This window comes from Leucopleurus acutus (assembly GCF_964270905.1).
Source record: "Leucopleurus acutus genome assembly, chromosome: 17".
Taxonomy (NCBI): Eukaryota; Metazoa; Chordata; class Mammalia; order Artiodactyla; family Delphinidae; genus Leucopleurus; species Leucopleurus acutus.
In genome coordinates this window covers 81,493,903-81,517,561 of record NC_139159.1, presented here as the reverse complement: position 1 = coordinate 81,517,561, position 23,659 = coordinate 81,493,903, and the positions used below count along the sequence as shown (strand labels likewise).

At 44.4% G+C, this 23,659-nt stretch overlaps 1 protein-coding gene across 5 annotated transcripts in view; it reads left to right on the top strand.

The window, feature by feature from the left end:
- Positions 1-23,659, top strand: part of PTK2 (protein tyrosine kinase 2) — a 251,843-nt gene that overhangs the window by 82,225 nt on the left and 145,959 nt on the right. For 4 of the 5 annotated variants that reach the window (XM_082858781.1, XM_082858780.1, XM_082858779.1 and 1 more), the window contains 2 exons: positions 2,306-2,532; positions 11,108-11,274. In XM_082858781.1, the coding sequence (XP_082714907.1) occupies positions 2,338-2,532; positions 11,108-11,274 (362 nt within the window). In that variant the 5' untranslated portion in view covers positions 2,306-2,337. Of the gene's footprint in view, positions 1-2,305; positions 2,533-11,107; positions 11,275-23,659 lie in introns of those variants that run through there. The other variant, XM_082858782.1, reaches the window with a different exon arrangement.

The window sequence follows — 23,659 nt, the reverse complement described above, 5'->3', positions numbered from 1 at the left end:
GCCTCCTGCTCTGGTACATGCACAGTCTCCCCATTGTCAGCATCCCCACCAGAGCGGAACATGCGTTACAGTTGATGAGCCTGTAATGACACATCGTGATCACCCAAAGTCCGTCATTCCCATGGCGGTTCACTCTTGGCGTTGTACATTCTGTGGGTTTGGACAAACGTATAAGGACTCATATCCATCATTATAGTGACATACGGAGTATTTTCAGCGCCCTAGAAACCCTTTGAGGGTTTGAGTTCCTTGTTTGGCTAATAAGTTACTTGAAATACATTGCTTAATTTCCAGACAGTTGGGAATTCGCTAGTTACCTTTTTTTGTTTTTTTTTTCCTGCGGTACGCGGGCCTCTCACTGCCGTGGCCTCTCCCGTTGCAGAGCACAGGCTCCGGACGCGCAGGCTCAGCGGCCATGGCTCACGGGCCCAGTTGCTCTGCGGCATGTGGGATCTTCCCGGACCGGGGCACGAACCCGTGTCCCCTGCATCGGCAGGCGGGCTCTCAACCACTGAGCCACCAGGGAAGCCCCGCTAGTTACCTTTTTGTTGGTGTCCACCTTAATGCTAGACACAACACAGAGCATATATACTCTCAGGAATTTTAGTCCTTTGATATTTATTGGATCTTGTGCTTTCACCTAGCACGTGGTCAATTTTAGTAACTATTTCACCTGCAAAGATGAGTTGCTGTTGGGTGTAGTATGTTATATGTCAGTTAGATCGTTTATTCATCATGCTGTTCAGATCATCTGTATGCTGCCGAAAGGTAGGAGAGTGTATATAATCAGCTGTGCCCCTTGTCTCCTCTGTGTGTCTTCAACTTCCCTCTGCTTTCGGAGGTGCCCACTAGGCTTGGTTTCAGGACTGGTGGCTGTCGTCAAAGGACAAATAGCACCGTGTGTGTGTGTGTGTGTGTGTGTGTGTGTGTGTGTGTGTGTGTGTGTGTGTGTGTGTGTGTGTGTGTGTTAGTGTCTTTTCCTTAGCTCTTCAGGGTCTTGAATGCCCAGAATTGGCAAACGCCCTTTAGGGAAAGGCGGCTGTTGAGGACCTGTTCCTTCTCCATCTCTGTCACCTCCTGCTGTCTTGGGCTCCACACATCTGGGTTGTTTTCTAATCCGGCTTCTCTGAGTTTTCTCAGTGGGAGTTGTGGTCTTGCCCGAGCTATTCCCTCACATTCAAATGGACGTCCTCCTATCACACTTTATTTATTTATTTTAAATAAATTTATTCATCTATTCGTTTTTGGCTGCGTTGGGTCTTTGTTGCTGCGTGTGGGCTTTCTCTGATTGCGGCAAGCGGGGCTACTCTTCATTGCAGTGCACGGGCTTCTCCTTGCGGTGGCTTCTCTTGTTGTGGAGCACGGGCTCTAGGCGCACGGGCTTCAGTAGTTGTGGCTCGCGGGCTCAGTAGTTGTGGCTTGCGGGCTCTAGAGCGCAGGCTCAGTAGTTGTGGCGCATGGGCCTAGTTGCTCCGTGGCATGTGGGATCTTCCTGGACCAAGGGTCGAACCTGTGTCCCCTGCATTGGCAGGCGGATTCTTAACCACAGAGCCACCAGGGGAGTCCCCTATCACACTTTAAAAAACTTAGTCATGTGTGTTTTTTGGTTTTGTTTTGTTTTCAGTTGTGACTGAATTTTCAGTGTATGAAGAAAGAACTTGTATTTCACATAAAAGTTTTCAAAAGTAGGCAGCAAAATTAACATATTTGGCTCTCCAGTGAGATTTTCTCACAAATTTAAAGGCTGTGATTTAAAAGGAGGGTGGTGGTATGTTGTTTATAGATAACACAGTGATTTTTTTTTTTTTTTTTTTTTTTTTTTTGTGTGCGGTACGCGGGCCTCCATTGCGGAGCACAGGCTCCGGATGCGCAGGCCCAGCGGCCATGGCTCACGGGCCCAGCTGCTCCGCGGCATGTGGGATCTTCCTGGACTGGGGCACGAACCCGTGTCCCCTGCATCGGCAGGCGGACTCTCAACCGCTGTGCCACCAGGGAAGCCCCAACACAGTGACTTTTGATGGAGCTGAGATAGGGTTCCTGGCCTTTTAATAGTTTGTTTAACCATATTTATTATTCTACTGTGAATCAGGTACTGCTCTGGGTCTGGGGGTGGCAGGGGGTGGGGGATGGAATACAGTGATGATCTTGGTAGATTAGGTCCCAGTTCTCTTCAGGCTCAACTTCTGCATGTAACAAAATAGGGAGAGAATAAAGAACAGTGTTGTTATGTCAGTATCAGCAAAACACATTTTAATCAGTAGCTTTCAAATATTGTACACTGAGAAATTTCTTTTTCCTTTTACAGAATATGACAGATACCTAGCATCTAGCCAAATAATGGCAGCTGCCTACCTTGACCCAAACTTGAATCACACACCGAATTCAAGTGCCAAGACTCACCTGGGTACTGGTGTGGAACGTTCCCCTGGGGCCATGGAGCGAGTGTTGAAGGTCTTTCATTATTTTGAAAGCAACAGTGAGCCAACCACTTGGGCCAGTATTATCAGGCATGGAGACGCTACTGACGTCAGGGTAAGTACATTTTCCTAGGACACATCCTCAGTGTATATGTAGGTTAAATGGTAATGGCACATACAAAAAAAAGGCAGAGTAATAATTTTTATTCCCATATTTCAGAGATGTTAACTTTTCTCTATAGTACTTATTGAGTTAATATGTGACGCACCAGAGTTTTAATTTATGTAAAATTTCTTAGAAAAATAGTAACTGCATCATATTATTCATATAAGGCCATTGACTTGTTTTTCTCTCCTGTTTTTAAAAAAATTCTTTGACATATACAAGGAAACAAAGGAATTAAAATAGCCTCTAATACTGTTGAAATAAATTATTTTCTAGAAAGTGTAATTTTGAAGGTATTTTCATGACTCCAGGTAGGATAGATTCTTAAAAAAAATATATGTATATCTTCTATATACCAGACACTTGGCAAGGTTCTGGGGATATTAAAGGTCCTGGTCATACAGCTTCCAGTCTGTTGTGGGTGAGATGCCCATGGCCTTAATTGCAGTGCGGTGCAGGCAGTGCTTCCCGGGTTGTTGCAGATGACGAGGGCCAACAGGGATGTCACTGCGTGTGACTGTGAGAGGCGGCTGGACACACTTTCCTCTGGGTGCTGATGAGAGTGGGCGGTAAAGAATTGTGAGGGGAGCACAGTGTAGGCAGAGGTTGCTGAGAGTGAGGAGTGAGCACCGTGATCTCAGAAACCTGAGTTCAAAATGTAAATTTTCAGGATGTTTACTTTGATCAAGTGTTGAAGAAACCCCTCCTCCTTCCTGCTCTTTCACTTAGTCCCTATTCATCTTTAAGGAGGACAAGTGTCCAGCGAGTAGGACCATCAGATGTATCTCCCCTGCTTTCAGTAATAAAGAAACAAAGTAATTTGTACTCTTTGACTTATTTGCCTTAACTGTTTTTAAGTACAGTAAAGGGACTGGTAGAATTTAGATTTAAGGCTACATATTACATATGCATTATATATAATATTCTGTTACCTCTTGTGATACTGACTATTCAAACGGACTAATTATTAAAAGGAGAATCATTCACTCAGAATTGAAACATGTGTTAGTATCTCTTCATGTGTTATACTTAAAATATAGTAGTCTCTTTTTTTTTTTTTTTTTTTTGCGGTACGCGGGCTTCTCACTGTTGTGGCCTCTCCCGTTGCGGAGCAGAGGCTCCGAACGCGCAGGCTTAGCGGCCATGGCTCACGGGCCCAGCCGCTCCGCGGCATGTGGGATCTTCCGGACCGAGACGCGAACCCGGGTCCCCTGCATCGGCAGGCGGACTCTCAACCACTGCGCCACCAGGGAAGCCCTAGTAGTCTCTTTTTACAAGCTTTCCATGAAGCTTGCTGGCTTTTTCTAGTTTTTCTATAGTTCTGTTTTATATTTAACCTTATAAACAGTCACTGGAGAGAAACCTTGTAAGGTAACGTTTATGGGAAGGCTGTTAGGGTATGTTCTAGTTTTTATAAATTTCGGATACAATGAGAGAGGAAATTCTTTAAACCATCGCATCGGCCTTAATAAACTTCAGAGCATTTGTGCAGGAGGGGAGCCTTTCAAAGATTATGAATTTGACAAGAATTAGCAAATGTTCAGAATTTATTATATCAGAAATTCACCTGGGAAGGACTCCGTGACAGATGTGCCATGGTTTTAGTATCATAGGTGCTGCACATGAGAGGAATCATACCACGAAGAGAACCAGTGATCACTGACACGTGTCCGCCTTTAGCCAATGTTAAAATCTTACCAGACATCAGAACATTCATATTGTGAAGAAAAATTTAAACCAGATACAAATACATAAGTTATGAGAACGTATTTGTTAAACTTTTATGAAGATCAACACGAGCAAATCTGTGTGGCCAAAGAGCAAGTTGTTTTATTTCACAGTAATTGATAAATGTCTGGAATTTAGCAAGTCTTAGCAGCTGATGATTGAGTTTTCAACATGAGGCAGAGAAACCTCTATTGGCATTGCTTGAACCCAGCCCTCTCCTGGAGTAGCATGAAATCAACATAGTGCTGGGTCACTGTGATGGCAGGTGGGTATTATTCATAACCCACTTCCTTCTACTGCTGTAACATTTGAAAATGCAGTATTTTCATGTAAGTTAATTAATGGATGGATCTAAAAATCAACCATTTTCTGAAAGGAGGTAGCTTATTTTTATCCAGAGTTGATGAATAATTAGATTGAGTCTCAGACTCTGTGGCTGCACTGCCCGATGTGGTAGCTGTGTGCAGCTGCTGAATACTTGAATGTAGCTAGTCTGAATTGATGTTTTGTAAGTGTAAAAATACAACTGGATTTCAGAGATTTAGTATGAAAAAGAATGTAAAATCTCATCAGTAATTTGTTATAATTTTGTTTTTGGCACGCTAGGTTAAAGAAAATATATCATTAAAATTGAATTCACCTGTTTCTTTTTACACTTTTTTAAAGTGACCGCTAGAAATTTTAAAACAGCATATGTAGCTTGCATTATATTTCTGCTGGACAGCTGTGCTCTATAGAAAGTAATTATCTGAGAGACTGCTTGACTCAGAAGAACCAAACCTTTGGAGGAGTTGAAAGGTTTATTTTCACCAGGAAAAATCTGGATTCTTGTTATAATTCATTACAGAGGTTTTATTTCTCATGCTTTAATAGATTTCACTCCTATTACATATCTGTGCTAATTATACATTAATTGTATAGAGGATGCTGAAAGGAGTCACAGAACTCCACTGGGAATAGGTAGAGTATATACAGCAGCAGTAGGAACACGGTACTCATTGAAGGGCTTTGGACACCTCAGGCATAGGCCTCGTGGCCTTGGGTGCTCCCAGCCATCACCGGCCACGTGTGCAGCACCCAGGTGTGAGGAGGGCTAAGGCCTCCTTGTGGTGGGATCTGTGAGATGGGCACAGAGGCACGTTCCATCTCCGTAGCCAGCCTTGCCCTGTGTAACTGCCCAAGTGCCACCAAAATCAGGTGCAAGTTGGAAATCCAGTTATAATTACTGAACAGTGGTGCGGGCTAGTGGTGTCCTGCCCCCAAATCAGTAGCCCATGGTCTCAAACCTCACTGATCTTGGCCATAGCTGAGTGTCAGTATCATGCTTCAGGCAGCTCTGGAGATAAGTGTGGGGTCAGTGCAGAAGAGCCAAGATTAACCCATGGTGGACAATACTGAATAAGATTTGTCATCTAGAAACATTGTAGTGACACTTCAGAATAATAAGGTATAGAGGAGATCCAGATTCTACCAGAGAAGTCTCCTACTCAGGGAAAAGAACATTTACATCAGACTTTAATCTGCGATGCCAGATGCAGGATAACGTTGGAGCTGTGTCCTCAGAGGCTCTGGGGAACAGCTTGTACCTCTGGAGTCTATACCAAGTACAGTATCAATCATAAAAACATGCAGTGAAGGTATCTGTAGAGAAATAAGGAGGTAGGAAGTTCATACCATAGGCTCTCTTTGAAAACACAGCTAGATGACATCATAGAGCATGAAGAAGTGTGGACCCAGAGGGAAGCACTGTAGTGGGGTGCGAGAGGCTGGCTCCCTTGCTGGCCTCAAACGTCTTCAGAGGCTCTTAAAGCCGTGGCCGTGGTTTCATCCCACGCTCTTGCCTAGTCCACAACTGTACCCCGTTCTGACTTGTTTCATTTTCAGTTTAAGACCTAATGCCGCCCAGCTGCATCTGTCCCTCTCTTCTCTGTCTTTGCCTTTCTTTCTCCAAAAGAACCATCAGCGCTTCAGAGGAAGGGTCTCCCCTTCTTTTAGTTAAGTAGGGCCCTTGGCATCATCTTTTACTCCTTTTGCTTATACCGTGCATCCAATGCATTAGCTAATCCTGTCCACGTTGTCCTCAGAGTGTACCTGGAATCCCCCACCTCCTAGGACCTCAGCTGCACACCTTTCTCGGAGCCACGTGGTCTCCTAACTGACATCACAACCCAGCAGCCAGAACGGTCCTGTTAACATGAGAGCCAGAGAACATCACTCCTCCACTCGGAACCTTCCAATGCCTTCCTCTGTATTTGGAGTGAATATTCAAGTCCTTCAGGAGCCCCTATCCCATTCCTCTCCCCGTCTTGCCCTGTGACCTTCCATCTTACCGGTCACCCACTTTTACGTTCTGCTTCCTGGACCTGTTTCTCTAACATGCTGGTCTTCTAATCAGTAATTTGCTTAAAACCCCCAGTAGCTCCCCATTTCTCTCAGAGAAAAGCCACATTCATTCCCCCAGTGGCCCCCAAGGACCTACAGGACCTGGCTCCTTGTTACCCATCCTGAACTTCCAGCAAGCAGCACACGCTTGCTGATGCCTTTGTTTTAGCCCAGTGATACCCATTTCAGACTTGTGATCTACACAACTGGCAAGTCACACATTTGTGTTATTCTGAGCCCCTGAGTTTGTGGTCATTTGTTACAGTAGCAATGAGAAACTAAGAGTGACTGTAGATTGTCGAGACAGAAGTGCACGCTTTGTCTTGAGGACTGTTAGGTGGGCCCCTCGTCTGCTGCTGAACCAAGAGCAGGAGATGGTGCCCTGGCTGTGGGAGAGCAGGACTGGATTTCCGCATCTTGTTTTGGTAACTGAATGATGCTAGGCTCCTACCTCTACAGGTGCGATCAGAGAAGAATGGTGGGAACCCATTGATTCCTAAATGTAAAGAGTATCTGAAAGAGAGCACACTGAGAAGAAGAACCCCTGGACAGGATAAGAGACAAGTCAATTCTTAGGAGGGAGTGAAGAGGTGAACAGTGTTAAGAGCAATACGTGTGACCTCAGATACCTCCTCTTGTGATAAATGGAGAAATGTTGCAAACTGCCTGTGAGGAGATAGCTAACAATATGAAATGTCCATTATCATCTTGTCCCCTGCCTCACCTTCCGCACAGATGACTTACTCTCCTGCATGCATTCATTATCACGTCCTCTTCCTGCTCAGCTCTAAGACTTGTCAGGGTCACGATCGCATCTCATCGTCATTGGGTCGCTAGCACCAGGCATGCAGCGGGCCTTTAGGTGGCTGCTGAGCAGTTGAGGGGTGCACATTCACAAGTGAACGGACGTGAAGGACGCGGCCGTACGAGTGCTCTCCACCCGGGAGAAGGTCACTTCTGTTCAAAGCGCTGTCTAAAAGATAAGTGGCCAGGTTGAACCAAGCAAAGTCATAGCAAGAACTTTCAGAAACAAACACAATTACAGCCTCATCTCACTAGTCAGCAATCAGGGAAACGTAAATTATAACAGCAACCCCCGCCCCCGCCCCCGCCCCCACCCCATCCCCGTTTGGTGCATCACATTGATAAACATTGTAAGATGGATTTCATCCATTATTGGTATGAGATGAGGAACAGTCTGTCACATTATGTGTCAAGTGTAATCGGTATAGTTTTGTTGGTGCACAGTTTGGATGTACTTACCAAAATGTCATATTTTAAGTAGCTCTTGACCCAGCACGTCTGTTTCTAAGCAGTGCCTGTACGTATGTATGACGACAGCTAGAAGGATGCTCTTGGCAGGATTACTTGCGTTCCCACCTCCCTTTCCCCCAAAACAAGGAAACAAAAAAGAAAATAACTATCCCCCAGTAGTAAAATGGCTGAATTGCTATGTTCCTGATGAAATACAAGCACGATGCAGACACTGGCTTCTTTTATTTCCAAGTTTGAGAAGAGTCCTTTACTGTGAATATCTAACATGAGAATTTAATCAGGAAAAGTGTAATTTCTAAGGCCTGGGCTGTGATATAAATGAATAAAAGGAGTTTTCAGAGTAGCTAAGTGTTGCTTTGTGTATTGTAGGACTAGATTGTCATGAACCTTTAAAGCCAGGAGGAGAAATTTAAGTTTAATTTGGATACCATCAGTGGCATATTATGAACCCATGTCCTCTTAGCTCCCTAGAGACAGTCCCTTTTCTAAATGTACATATTCCGGAAATAATATACACATATACTAATGTGTGTGTGTGTGTGTGTTATATGGAAGTGGTAATGTTTCCATATGGTAGCGTTGAGTTTGCATTTCTCACTAAAAATTTAGTTCTCAAAGTTATTTGTTCAGTTATTCAGAACCAAATAGTTGGTTCTCAAAATTATCAGTACTTTTTACTGAGTACTTATGTACATTTAGCATCAAATATTTAAGCACCTCGTCCACTCATAACCTTGGCTGCTATCCAGACTAAGTCCAAAGTGGCATTTATGAGAGTATTAGAGAATGAGACTGGGACGGAACTCAGTATGGAAGCATCATGGAAAAGCAAGAAGTGAAATAAAAGGGAATGCCTGTGTTTACTGCTTAATTGTTTAGTGGAGAGTGAAATTGCAACCTGGTTTAGGTACCAGGTCCTACAGTTTGGGGACTCTGGTTACGCAAACCCAGACTTGAAATTATTCCAGTGTCTTCTGGCAGTGCGATCAAGTGAACTGACTAAAATTCTGTCTATTCCGCAAGACTTCAAGGCTAGGAACCTGCCTTCCCCCTAATCATCACCATGTTTTTGGACTAAGCCCCTCTAATTGATACTGCTTCTCTGCAGGTGGGCTCCTGTGTGTGCCCGTGAGTCAGAGGACATGAGGGTCACCTGTGCTGTGCGAGGGGTCATCAGGGCAGGCACCCAGCGAAGATGGGGTTTCTCCTGGGGTGTTGATGGCAAATACAAGTATAAGGAATGGTTGTGCCCTGCCTTACACTCTACATCTGGGCATGGAGGGGTAGACAGACCAAGACACAAAGATCTGGGGGTGATGTGGAATCGGAATCAAGGGGAGATGAGCAGGGTAACTAGAGCCTGTGTGCTCTCGGGAGTGAGCTGGCAGAGCGGGGGGCGAGAGACAAAGGTGCTTTTGTGGGAGTTTGAAAGAGGCGCCAGCGCCTGTCCTTTGCAGCTCAGGGATTTGGATGTTGGCAAGGAGAAAGCTGCACAAGTCGCCTTTCAGAGAATTAGCAGAAAAGATGGCCCTTCCTGTAGGCAGATCCCGCACCCCAGAGCACAAGATTTGCAGGCGAGCTTGGGGCTGGATCTGGGCTCCCACCGTCCCCTGGCAGGATGCCCTTGGGTGGTGTTCAGCCTGCACTGTCACTCACGGCGGCCCTGTCAGAAATTCAGGCCTTGAATCCAGAAGCCAGAAAAAACGTTTTATGCTCATTCCAGATACCACCCCAATCCACCACCACCACCACCACCACCCCACCCCGTCCCCAAGTTCTGTAGGCTGCAGACATGCCTCCTGTCCCAGTAAGAGTTCATCTTCCTGAAGCTGTTGTCAGCTCTTCCAGCCGGGTTCTTTTTCATGCTTTCTCTCTGGTGCCACGTTTGCTCCCTCCCTCCATCCTTCCTCTGCCGCTCTCCTGGGCTCGATGCACAGCCTTGTCCTGGGGATTGAGGAGTCAGGAAGGGTGGTCGGCATGTGCAGGTAACAGGAGTGCGGCACACGTCCCGCCCGTGGTGTGGACTTGCTGGGTCCTTGACAGTTTTTGAATATGGTACATGTTATTATTTATCTGTTCTTATGGGTAGTGCTGGGGACATCCTTAATTGTGTTATCAACAGCATTGTGCCATAGTAAATACTAGTGTGTGCAGAACTTTTAAGATGTGTCTTACATTGTAAGTTATGTGTTAGCTTCAGTTAATTGCTAGTCTTTAAAAACCAATGATGTTTTTCTCTAGTAGATAGTTCTGATTTTCCGTGATAGACATTTTCATGTTAATCTCAGAATCATTAAAAAGAAACCTTATTAATGTCCTAAAATATTGAGAAGATTGCAATGGATGGTGATTAGCACCCGCTCACGTTAAGGGTGGCAGATGGTCTCCATCGTATTCCCAAGGTGTCTTCCACGTGTGCTACCCATTTACAAACGTAGACGCCTGACTTACACATCTCTGTGGGCACAGGGCAAGAATCAGTTCTAATAACACTTTCTTTTCCACAGCCCCAGGGTAAACGCCTTCTCTAGGGAGCCTTCCCTGATGCCCTCCTTCAAAGGTCACCTTCATCTCCTCTGAACTCATGGGGCACACGTGTTAGAAAAGTTAGGTTGGGGGCTATTGTGAATTGCTGCATGTTAACTTATAGAGAGCAAAGAGCAGGTGGCTAGGCCTAACTTTAAGTATCTTTTCATATGTCATCAGTACTATCAGAAACATGGCCTTAATTATATGTTCCTAAATGTGTGTTTTTTAAAAATGATATTAGGGTTGCAGCCTGTTCTCAACAATATCGTTGGTTCAGAAAGTATATAACCTTCCACAGGTCTCATTCTTAGGAAGCCACCTGAGGTGTGGCCGTGTGCTCTGATGAGTTGGGGTGACGCAGAGGTGGAGCTGCAGAAATCAATAAAGAAAGGGGAAGTGCCTCTTTTTGTGGTTTTTAAAAAACTTTTCTTTGCTCATAAAAATACTTTTTGTGAAAAAAGATTTCTAAGTAAAATTAAGTGATTTATTTAAATTGATATTCTTTTACCAAAGATTTCTGATAATTAACTAAAAGAAATGAACATTGCATTAATTTTTAGCATGCAGTTTTTTGTTTATAACAGTCGTTTTTGTGGGGGGTATGTTTTAGGGCATCATTCAGAAGATAGTGGACAGTCACAAAGTAAAGCACGTGGCCTGCTATGGATTTCGCCTCAGTCACCTGCGGTCAGAGGAGGTTCACTGGCTCCATTTGGATATGGGTGTCTCCAATGTGAGGGAGAAGTATGAACTTGCACACCCACCAGAGGAGTGGAAGTAAGATTACAAACCTACTTTGGGGTGACTCGAACTTGATTTGTTTTGCATATTAGAGACATGCACAAGAGGATGATTATCTATGCTTAATTTTCACACTGATTGTCATTGGGACTCCTGTATAAATAGAGTTGGCTGGTAATTATTAACTAGTGATCTCTTCTGCACTCCTGTGTAGTCTGTCTTGGGGCACCGCTGACCTGGACTTGCTGAGGCGTCTGACTGATCTCATGCTTTTGTGATGACCTGTCGCTCCTCCCACTTCTCTTGTCTGTGCTGCTCTGTCCAGCCTCTGCTCTGAGGAGGACTCAAGCCCTAGTCCTTTTACTTCCTGTTCTGCTGGCACCCTTTCGTGCAGCAGGGCTCCCTGTGCCTGGAGGAGACCACACCCAATTACCTTATTAATGGGCTGCAGAGCTCGCTTTATTGTGCCCAGTACAGTAATCCACAGCCCACCGAAGACAGTCAGCGTCTCTTGGATGTTCACACATAACATTGAAATTAGGAAGTAATCTCTTAGTGAGTCATACTGACCTTAATGAAACTAAAACCATTCAAGGTCAGTTAAAAGAACTCCCTATAAATTGTCCTTTTCCTGGTTCTCTCCTAATAATTTTTTTCACGTTTAAGTAAACCAAGATGTTTGTAGGAAATTATACATCTAAAAACACGTTTGAGATAAGTATAACTTATAGAACGGGGTTCTTCCACACTGGTTCCCGTTTTTATAGATAATGCTGCGGAAGTAAAGATCGTTGTAGAGTGAAGAGAGCATTCAAATGTCAGTAACTTTCAGTTCAAGGATCTAAGTTGAGAAGATTAGAAAGATTAAAAAGAAAAACAAACATGTTTAGGTGAGTAAATCTTTAGTTGAATAAAATCTTGACCCAATTACGGTTTATCAAAGAAATATAGTCGTATTTTCAAATTTAGCGAATAGCTGAAACCGAGCTAACAAAATAGTCCGTGAGAATATAGTTTGGTTGCTTTTCATCACTGGCTAGCAAAGATTTGACTTCTGTCTATTTGGTCAATTAATTAAACAAGTGGTTAAAACCTAAGAATATCTAAAGGTTACTTGAAAATACCTCTAGGTGTTTTTAATCAGCACAACTTCATTACCTTCTGAATTCATGCAGACGTGTCAGAGGCAGCCTTCATTATAGCAATAGTTTTCGTGCTCAGTGAAGTGTTGAATGTAGATCCCTGTGTATACAAGCTTTGCTTTTGTTCTTTTAAGCCAACTTATTTGACCTAATTTCAAGTAAAATTGAGTAGGCTGTTTTTTTTTAGTGGAGCTTGGATCCTCAAAAGTAAGGAAGATTTGGCTGACCCTCTTCAAATGAAGGGTGATGAAGATGCTACTGCTAATACTGATGAAGATGATGACATTGATATATTGTCATCATCGAGTGGCTGTTAAGAGCCAGGCACTGTGCCAGCTGTGTGCTATTTATGATTTATTTATTTGTAATTTGTAAACTGTATATTTCATTTACCCAAACCCTAGGAGGTAAAGACTTGTTATCCTTATCTTACAGATGAAAACAGAGGCACAACAAAATTGATTTAAGCTGCATTCACATAGATAGTTTGTGACACAGTTTTGATTTGGATTTAGCTATCTGACTTCACAGTATGGGTTTTTAAAATCAACATGCCTGTCTCAATGGGAATAATGTGATCTTCAAAACTCTGAGAGTGTAGCTAGGCTTAGAAGATGAGTGAAGGTGCATGGATCGTCGGTAGAGGCGATGAGAGAAGAAAATGTGATCAGAGATACCATTGATACATGCATGGTATCGTCCAGAGTGTGAGGGTTAATGCAGATTGTTCTAAAGTGTCAGTGGGGAACAGGAGGCTGTTAAGTAACCAAGCAGATTTGAGAAAGAACAAAACAGAAGTTCTGGAAATCATTGGATAGATAAAGCAGCAGATTAGACATAGATGAAAACTTAGTAAACAAGAAGGTGGATCTGAGAAAATTTGCCCAAAACGTAGCACAGAGATGAACAGATGGAAATTATGAAAGCAGGTTTATGTAACATGGAGAATGAGAAGGTCAGCCCTTTTCTAACAGGAATTCTGAAGAAGAGAATAAGAAGAACGAGGAAGAGGAAATAATCTGAAGAGAAAATAGCTGAGAACTTTCTAGAATCAGTGAGTGATGTGCATCCTTAAATGCAGGATTAACAAAAAATCTCAAACAGGGCGAATAAAACTAAACGCATACTTCGACAAATTATAGTAAAATAGTGTTGTACAAAAGAAAAAGAGAGGATGTTAAAAGCAAGCAGAGAAAAATTGAGACTTCTTACAGCATGATCGATGCCAAGACAATGGGGGGATTATACGTTCAAAGTGGTGGGAAAATATAACTGGCAGCCTGTATTTGTTTGCGCAGTTAAATTCCCTCAAGAACAGATATCAGCTAAATATGAGGGTAACAGCTCAAACATTAGAAATATAACTTAAACCGTAGTTGGGTAAGTAGATATTAGAGAAATGTAGGGATCAAAAAAGAAGGAAAGAGATAGAGAAAAGGCACGGGAAACAGGGTAAATAGAAATCACAAATAAGATGCAGGTATACCAACGGTGAATGGTCAGAGGGTATTAGAGTGTGATTAAAAAGTAAATTCTAGCTCTCTGCTATTTATAGGCTGTATCTAAAACAGTGATGTTCAAACATTTTTCTTCGACTTACAGGAAGAAATGTGTTTTGCCTTGAGATTTAGTGCACGTATACCTGTTTGTGTATCTCAGAGCTATTTGTAAATAACGGACCTACATATTTCACAAAACATACTCAGCCTTATTATTTACAATAAGTCTAAGGGTTTTCTCTTCAATGTCATTCTGTTTTGTTCTACTTAAGTAAAGTAAATTAATAAATAGTAAAAAGAATTTTCCTACCTACTAATGAGTCCTGATTTTCAATTTGAATAACTCTCACATAAAACATGAGTACAAGTATACCAGACAAATAATAACCAGGAAAAAAAAAAGATGAGTATTATGCTATTAGTATCCTGTGCAAAAAATTTTCAGGCAAACAAGAATTATTATGGATGTAGAGGGCAACTACCTAACAATAAAAGGCTCATTTCACCAGGAATTTAATAAGTATAGAAATAGATATAACTCTTAAACTTATAAATTCCTAGACATTCCTCAAAATGTATAAAGCAGAACTAGTATTAAAGGAATAAAACTTACCTCTCCTAATAATTAAAAGGAAGAGCGCAAACAATAGTAAGTAAACACTAGTTTTAAAATTATGTATCTAACTATTTTTTCTAATGTAGAACTATAGGATCCTGCACGCAACAGTATATTGAGCAATTTAAAAACACATCTCTACATAATTTACGGTTCGGGCTTCCCTGGTGGCGCAGTGGTTCAGAATCCGCCTGCCAGTGCAGGGGACACGGGTTCGAGCCCTGGTCCGGAAAGATCCCACATGCCACGGAGCAGCTAAGCCCGTGTGCTGCAACTACTGAGCCTGTGCTCTAGAGCCCGCGAGCCACAACTACTGATCCCACATGCCACAACTGCTGAGCCTGCACACATGGAGCCTGTGCTTCACAACAAGAGAAGCCACCACAAGGAGAAGCCCGTGCACCGCAACGAAGAGTAGCCCCCGCTCGCTGCAACCAGAGAAAAGCCCACGCGCAGCAAGAAAGACCCAACGCAGCCAGAAACAATAAATAAAATAATAAATAAATTTATTTAAAAAAATAATAATAATTTATGGTTCAAAGGAAAAGGCCCAGCCTGCTGAGGGCCTGGCTTTGATGGGGTCTGTCCCTTCGCCGTCCAGTCCACTCTCTGCAGTAGCTCACGGCCGCAGTCACTTCCTCCTGTCTAAATACAGCTGGCCCTCAGCATCCGCAGGTTCCCTGGTTCCGCAGCCGTGGATTCAACCAACCGCCGATACAAAATTCTGGGGGGGGGGGGGACTTCCAGAAAGTTCCAAAAAGCAAAACTTGAATTTGCTGTGCCAGCATCTATTTACATAACACTTACATTGTATAAGGTACTATTATAAGTAATCTAGCGATGCTTTCAAGTATACAAGAGGGTGTGTGCCTCTTACATACGCAGGCTGTGCCAGTTTACATGAGCATATGAGGATTTGGGTGTCTGCGGGGGATCCTGGAACAATTCCCCTGTGGATACTGAGTGTACTTCCTTCATTTAGCCTCTTGTATACCAGACTCTTCTGGTGAAGGTTTTCCTCCTCTTTTACTGACCATCATGGTCTGTCTTCTCCTGCTTAGCCTTGACGTTTGGGGCTGCTCCAGTGACCTCTCTTCCTCTTTCTGCCCACCTTAGACCTGCCTTTGGCATTAAATTCACTCTTTATTGGATAAATGCAGGAAACCAATGGACAGGTTATTGCAGTAACCCAGGAAAAAGTCACAGAAGACGATGGCTGTGGGGAGTAGTACTTGAAGGAATGAGAAGCAGCTGTACCGAGATATGTTTAAGGTAGAGCTCACCGAATTTGCTAACAAATCTTTTAAACTGTAAACATCCGAGGAAATGTGTAGGTCGTCCCTGCTCAGAAACTCCCGGGAGCCCCCCGTCACCCCGGGAGCCCCCATCACCCCTGGAGCCCCCATCACCCCGGGAGCCCCCCGTCAGCCTGGGAGCCCCCTGTCACCCCTGGAGACCCCTGTCAGCCTGGGAGCCCCCCCGTCACCCCGGGAGCCCCCCGTCACCCCGGGAGCCCCCGTCACCCCTGGAGCCCCCCGTCACCCCGGGAGCCCCCTGTCACCCCTGGAGACCCCTGTCAGCCTGGGAGCCCCCCCCGCCACCCCGGGAGCCCCCCGTCACCCCGGGAGCCCCCGTCACCCCGGGAGCCCCCCGTCACCCCTGGAGCCCCCCATCACCCCGGGAGCCCCCCGTCAGCCTGGGAGCCCCCTGTCACCCCTGGAGACCCCCATCACCCCGGGAGCCCCCCCGTCACCCCGGGAGCCCCCCGTCACCCCTGGAGCCCCCCGTCACCCCGGGAGCCCCCCGTCAGCCTGGGAGCCCCCTGTCACCCCTGGAGACCCCTGTCAGCCTGGGAGCCCCCCCGTCACCCTTGGAGCCCCCCGTCACCCCGGGAGCCCCCGTCACCCCGGGAGCCCCCCGTCACCCCGGGAGCCCCCGTCACCCCTGGAGCCCCCCGTCACCCCGGGAGCCCCCCGTCACCCCTGGAGCCCACTCTTGAGTTTGTGATTTTACTTCTGGGTCCTCGTCTCCGTCTGCTGCTCCTCCCCTTCCTCCATTTGAGCGACTCTGGTCCCTTTGAAATCTTAGTTTTCTGTTTTCTTAGATACTCAGGGTAGGGTCTCATTTGATGGTCTCTTCTCTGTTGCCAGCCTTCTTGCTTGTTGAATACAGTAGCCCTTCATCTCACCTCTCTTTCTGCCTTTATCTTTTCCGACTTTCCGCTTGCTTGGCCTTGGCCACACTGGCGCTCTTACTGGCTCTTGAACAAACCAAGCAGATTGTTCCTGGTGCTTCTGAACTTGCTGCTCAGCTGCCGTGTGTACTCGTCTGCCACTTCCGGCCTGGCTTGGACCTCCCTTCGTTAGGGCAGGTGCTCCACTGTCACCTCTTCCCCAGGGCCTTTTCCAGCCTTTCTGTCTACAGAGCCCACTGCCCGCCTGGTACAGTCTCTGTCCCTCGGGACTCCGTTGTCTTCACTGCTCGGTTCTGGACGTGCCAGGTATATAGTAGGCACCCAGTACAAAATATTTTAAGTGGAAGTTGAATCAGTGATAATGAAATTATCAACTAGGAACTGAACAGGACTAGTTTACGTTAGTAACAGTCTTCATATTAACACGCTTCTTGCTGTGTGTCAGACATTGCCTGAGAGGCTTCATAACCTGCCCGTGGTCACACAGCTTAAATGGGTGGCAGAGTAGAAACTGGGTCCATGCACCAGCTCTTTCTTTATTCCTGTGTTAGGTATGTGACTACAAGAAGCAGAACATTGAGACCTCCTCAGTCCATGGGTGGACATGTGAGGGTAACTGCAGCTCTGGCTTGAGTTTTGAGAAGTAGGATGTTAATATTCAAATGAAAGTGCCCAGATTCATCAGAATAATTGGATATTAGTTTCCATTCCTGTGGGGTTTTTGAACATAGATTTTTCTTTTTTGCAGTATCTGCTATAATATCTCTTCATATTGTTAAATAAACCTGAGATCTAAACTTGTTTAATAGAGTCTTAGTTCTTCTAAGACCTCGATAAGCAGCTGCAGCACACACATTTGGTCGTAACTGTCTCAGGCAGGATGGCCTTACAGAGATGTCATGACGTGTCATTGGGGAAAGGAAGGGCTGATTTGATAAATGGCTATCCTCGTAGGAAGAATAACAACAAAATTAGATCCTACCTTGAACAATACACAGAAATCCATCTGAGATGGATTAAGTTTTTAAAAAAAAGAGAGAAAGCTTAATGGAAAATATAGTTGAATGTGTCTTTGGCTCTAGAGTAGGAAGGTTTTCTTAATACTCCAAAAACATTCACTCTGAAAGAGGAGAATAATAAATTTGACTTTAATGAGGTGAAAACATTCTGTTTATCAAAAGATGTTTCTTCAAAACTGCAGAAATGGTAGTTCCCTGGCGGTCTGGTGGTTAGGACTCTGTGCTTTCACTACTGAGGGCGCGGGTTCAGTCCCTGGTCAGGGAACTAAGATCCCACAAGCTGTGAGGTACGGCCAAAAAAAAAAAAAAGTGCAGAAACAAGTTGCAACTAGGAGAAGATATTCTACTGATCAATATGAGAAGACATTCTACTGATCAATATGAAGTCTCAAATTGGCATGAGACTTGAGCTATTTTCATAAAAGAGAAGACAAGTTTGACTAGTAATCACAGGAAGACACTATCGTCTTTCTCAGTGCTCAGGGAAGTACGAATCTAGGCCATTAGATTCCATCTTACACTGTCTGGTTGGCAAAAAGTAAGTTGTCTGACAGAATTAATAGCAGGAGAGGTTATGGATCTGACAGGATCTTGCCTGCCCTGCTGGGGAGAATGTAAATTGGTAAAAAAAAATTTGGGAAAATGGCATAGCATCCTCATGACATGCCCTTCTATCCTGCTGTTCCACTTCAAGTTCTGTCCTCGAGAGACTCTTGCATTTCTCTACTAGGCTAGAGACCCAAGAACGTTTGTAGAATAACCAGTGATGGTTAAGTCAGTTGCAGAATATTCGCAGTGGAATGTTACACTAGTCAAAATGAATGATCAGGACTTGCAACAGTGTGGATAAATCTTAGACAAATACCATCGTGTGACAAAAGGCAGTCCCAGGATACCTGTGTGAATGCACTGAATAGCAATGCCATTGAGCTGCACGCATCAAAGTGGTTACCTTCGCGGGGTGGGGTGGTGCGCCACGCGGCTTGCAGGATCTTAGTTCCCCAAGCAGGGATTGAACCCGGGCTCTGGCAGTGAGAGCGTGGAGTCCTGACCACTGGACCGCCAGGGAATTCCCTAAAAGGGTTACTTTTTATGTGAATTTTACCTCAGTTAAAAAACAAAAAGTCCCAGGAGATGACATACAGCATGATATACTTTTACAAAGTAAAAAGAAAAATAAACCTAAGAATATTGTTGGGAACACATCAGATGGGTAAGACAATATTGAACATGTAAATAAAGGATGGGGGGAGATGCGCTGTCTAGAGCCTCTGTGAGGAGAGCACCCTGCCCCCTCCCGTCCTCTTAAGGGCCCTCAGGGACTTGTGTGGAATCCTCGGGTCCTGAGGCAGAGCCCGAGGCCACTGCGCTGCGTGCACGGGCCCTGCTTCCTTCCCAGTCTTTCAGGGACCAGGCACTTGCTCATCTGTCCCTGGGGTCCTGGGAGATCTCGGTTAGGTAGATGGTGTTTGCTAGGATCTTGAGTCAGCCAAAAAAGTTTGAATTACAGCACCATACCTAGTTTATAGTGTAGCAAAAGGTATCGTGCAGTTTTGAGAGATTTCTACCAAACAGACTTAAACTTTAAAGGTTTGCACCTAGATAATTAAATTCTATTTAAATTTTGATAACTAAATTTTGGTTATCTGGAATCACCTACATGGACTGGTCTGACTTCTGAGCAGGTTAATCAGATACTAAATGGCCCAGTCCTTTTGGTGTAGGATTCAGGGCTTTGAGAGCCAGGTCTGAGAGGAGGCTCTCTTGGCATTTGAGAGAGAATTGTGGGGCTTCTGCAGAGCAAGTGAAAAAGAAAGTCCTTTTCATCGTTATCAGATGTGGTTCACATTCTCCTGCTCACGGCTGTTGAGCAGCTCCTCTCCTCGCTCTGCAAAGGGATGATTTTTTTTTTTTTTCCAGACCTTTGCAGGAAAAAAAAAAGTCTTTTATGTAGAGGAAAGGTTTCCCTTTTCAAAGATGACAAAAGAAAATGACTAATGATAGCTTAGGAAGTTTTAGATTGTATTTTGATAGTTTTCTATGTTATCTTGAAATGACATTCCGTGTGTGCGTATACCTTAATTTGAAAAGCTAGTCTTTCATTATAACACTGAATTCAACAAGAGTTCTTTAGAAGATTTAAAGCAGTAAGAGTAAATAGAGGAACATTCTGACAAGTTTGGAAGTGACCCCTTTAAAAAACAGGATGGACTTCCAAATTTGCTGATTTATTAATTGAACATTTATTGGATGCTTCTGCACCAGACACTGACAGCACAAAGATGAACAGATTTCTGGCCGGTCTGTGGCTATACAAGACTGATGTTTATTGACCAGGCTGGTTTAAAACTCGTTCTGGTGGTTATTTGTTATTACAGCTACAGAATAGTCAGTCTTAGGTATGTGAGAATTTCTTTTTATTCTCAGTATGTATCAAAAGTTGCAAAAATAGTACACAGAAATCCTGTGTACCCTTCAGTCAGCTTCGCTAAATGTTAAAATCTTACTTAAACATAGTCCAGATATTGAAACCAGGAACTTAACATTGATACAATACTATTAACTAATCTACAGACGTCATCAAATTTCACAGTTGTCTCTTCTCTGGCCCAGGATCCAGATCAGAGCGCCATGGGTCTCAGTGTCCTGTTGCCTTCTCTAATCTGGGGCAAGTCCTCAGGCTGTCTTTGTCTTTGATGACCTTGACCCTTTTGAAGAACACTGGCTGGTTGTACCGTGTTCCCCAATTTGGGTTTGTCTGTTTTTTTTTTTTTTTTCATGATTATATTGAGCTTATGCATTTGGGGAAGAGCACCACAGCCAAGGTGTTGGTTTTCTCACTGCATTTTAGCAGGAAGTCTTCGATGATGTTATGACTCATTTTACTGGCGGTTTTAACTTGGATCGTTTGATGTAAGGTGGTGGCCAGGTTTCTCTGTTATAAAGTTATTATTTTCCCCTTTGTAGTTAAGTAATATCTTCTGGGGAAGTACAGAGACTGTGCATATACTCTGTTTCTCATTGTATTTTCACCCACTAATCTCAGCATCATTGGTGATTCTTTTTTGCAGTGTTCATTACTGTAATTTTTGCCAAATGGTGAGTTTCTGTTTCTATCCTTCCTTCTAGGGTTTTTAAATTGGAAGTCTATTGTAAGAAAGAGCTGTCCGCACCACGTGGTTTATGAGGGTCATCTGTGTAGTTCTGTGAAATTGTACTTTTGTTTATTTCACTACTCACAGTCTGACCAGCTAATCCTTCTCCTATCAGGGTTATGAGATCTTCATCCAGCTCAACTTTTCAAAAACATTTCCTGCCCCTCCCCATCAGTAGTCCGTTAGCATGTGGGTATCCTGGTGCTCATAGTTGGAGGTAAGACTGAGGAAGTTAGTTGTTGGTGGCATTAATGTTAATATATTACTTAGTAGAAGCAAAAGGATGGTTTTATTTGGGGCATGTTGTAGTTAGCTGCTGCTCAGAAATCCATGGAGTGGCCTAGAGCAGAGACGTGGAAATGTGTCAGGACACAGCCAGGCTCTTAGAAGAGCAGCAGAAGTATGAGGAAGACGGTGAGTTTCACGGAGGAGAAGGGAGTGGCGATGCTGGTGCGAGCGGGTGGATAAGCTGTGGGCTTCAGGTGCTGCGGTTTAAGGACTGGGGTGAGGTGTTTGGACTGGAATTAAAGTGGGAGGCCTTGAGCAAAGTTTCTGTAGGGTTGTGAGGGGGAATATGCTAGACGGTAGTGGGCTGAAGCAGGTACGATCTAAAGACCTTGCCCACCCCCGTGACCAAGATCAACTTACATTCCTCTCTGTTTCTAAGCACAGGTGCCTTCTCTTAGTTTCATTCTGCCTCTGGGCATTCAGGCATGTTGAAGTGGAATCCCAGGTCTGCCTCCTAATAGCTGTGGCACCTTGGCAAAATTACCTAATTCCCAAAATTCGTTTCTCCCCCATCTATGAAAATTGGGTGAAATAGTAACCTGGTCACTATTTCTGGCCAGTCCCCTCCTGGCCTCCCTTTGGTGCCTGTTGTCTGCCCTACCTAGTACCACCTGGCTAGGCCTCAGTAATGTGATGTTACTGCGCTGGCCATGGTGCCCCTGGTGCTTCCTTTCTCACTGGGATGAGCACCACCACCATGATGAGCAGAGGGTCCTGTGAGATCTGCAGGCTCCTGATCCCACGCCCCCCGGAAGCCCTGTTACTCACTGCCCTCGGTCAGTGGCTATAGCTGCATTTGCCCCCAAGCACCCTCTGGCCTCAGGGCCTTTACACATTCCCCCCCCGCCCCCCGCCCCCCGCACATAACTGTATAACTCCCTTCCTTTAGATCTTCCTTCAGGTATCACTGAGTCAGAGTGACCTTCACCAGTTCCCTTTATAAAATAGTACTTCATCACTTGTCACTCCCCTTGTTTGCCTTTATCACATTACCTACCACCTCAAAGATACTTACGTGTTTGCTGTCTGGCTTCCATCACAAAAGTAGAGACTCTTTGAAGGCTGGTACTTCGTGCCTGTTTCACTCACTAATGTCTTCCCAGCCTCTCGAGTTGTGCCTGTAGATGGTTAGTGCCGAAGTAAATCTTCGTTGAGTAATGACTGATGAGGTAGATGAACCGTCAAGATGGTTGTGATGGTGTGCAGTGACAGCTCATTCACTTCTCCTGGCGTCCTGATCAGGAAATTGAGGCACAGAGAGGTGATGGCAGACAGTGAACGAGTGATGGAGCCAGAATTCAGGCGCAGGCGGTGTTGATCCAGAGCCCACATTCTCTCTGCTTCTGTGGGGTTGTTGCTGATGACAAGAAGTCATCTGGTTAAAATGCTGATCACCATTTCTGTCATATCCTGAATAGTCCCTAAACGTTAGTTGATGTCATCATCAGGATGCTGGATGCTAAGAGTGTGGAAGCGGAGCCAGGCTGCCAAATGTTTGACTTTTGGACCAGTTTTTTTTTTTTAAAGCATTAAAATGGAGTAACGTTAATACCAAAGCCCCCTGCAGCCTGTTTGACCCTGGAGCTTCCAGCCTGGGAACTGGCTGCTTGCTTTTGCCGGCATTGGTCACCTGGTCTGCCGAATGTAAATAAGTACACTTTTGTTCTTTGATTATTATGTTGGTTAAGAGAAATGGTTCATATAAGGTGCCTGGTAAGTCCTAAACTCAAAATAAAGGAAACCTGTTGTGCTTCTACAGGTAGTTGCCCAGTGTAAAATATCTGCAGTGAGTTGTTGGAACTCCTTCAGAGAGCAGCAGTACAGTGGAACCTCATTGTTTGGCAGTCGTGTCTTTTAATAAGACGGACACTTAAAAATCTCAGCAGAACTTGTGTATGTGTATCTTGCATTTTGTCTACCCTTAATTGAACCAAAAGAATTGTACTGATTACTTTGCGTTGTTTTCCCTGTGAGCCTAATACATTTTTAAAAGATCAGTTTATGAAACTTGTAGAAAAAATTCGTATCTTTATAACCTTTGTGTAGGCAAATATTTTGTAAACAAAACACTAAGATAATTTATTAAAAAGTAAAGGAATAAATAGGACTGCATAAAAATCACAAACTTTCTTCCTCAAAAGATACTGTTAAAATAAAAAGATTTTAAAAATAATTTTTAAAAGGTACCATTAAAATAGTGAAAGGCAAGCCATAGAGTGGGAGAGGATATTCACTAAGTCTAACAAAGGCCTTACGTCCAGAACATGTAAAGAATACCTACAGGGCTTCCCTGGTGCAGTGGTTGAGAGTCCGCCTGCCGATGCAGGGGACACGGGTTCGTGCCCCGGTCTGGGAAGATCCCACATGCTGCGGAGCGGCTGGGCCCGTGAGCCATGGCCGCTGAGCCTGCGCGTCCGGAGCCTGTGCTCCGCAACGGGAGAGGCCACAATGGTGAGAGGCCCATGTACTGCAAAAAAAAAAAAAGAATACCTACAAATCAGTGGTGGG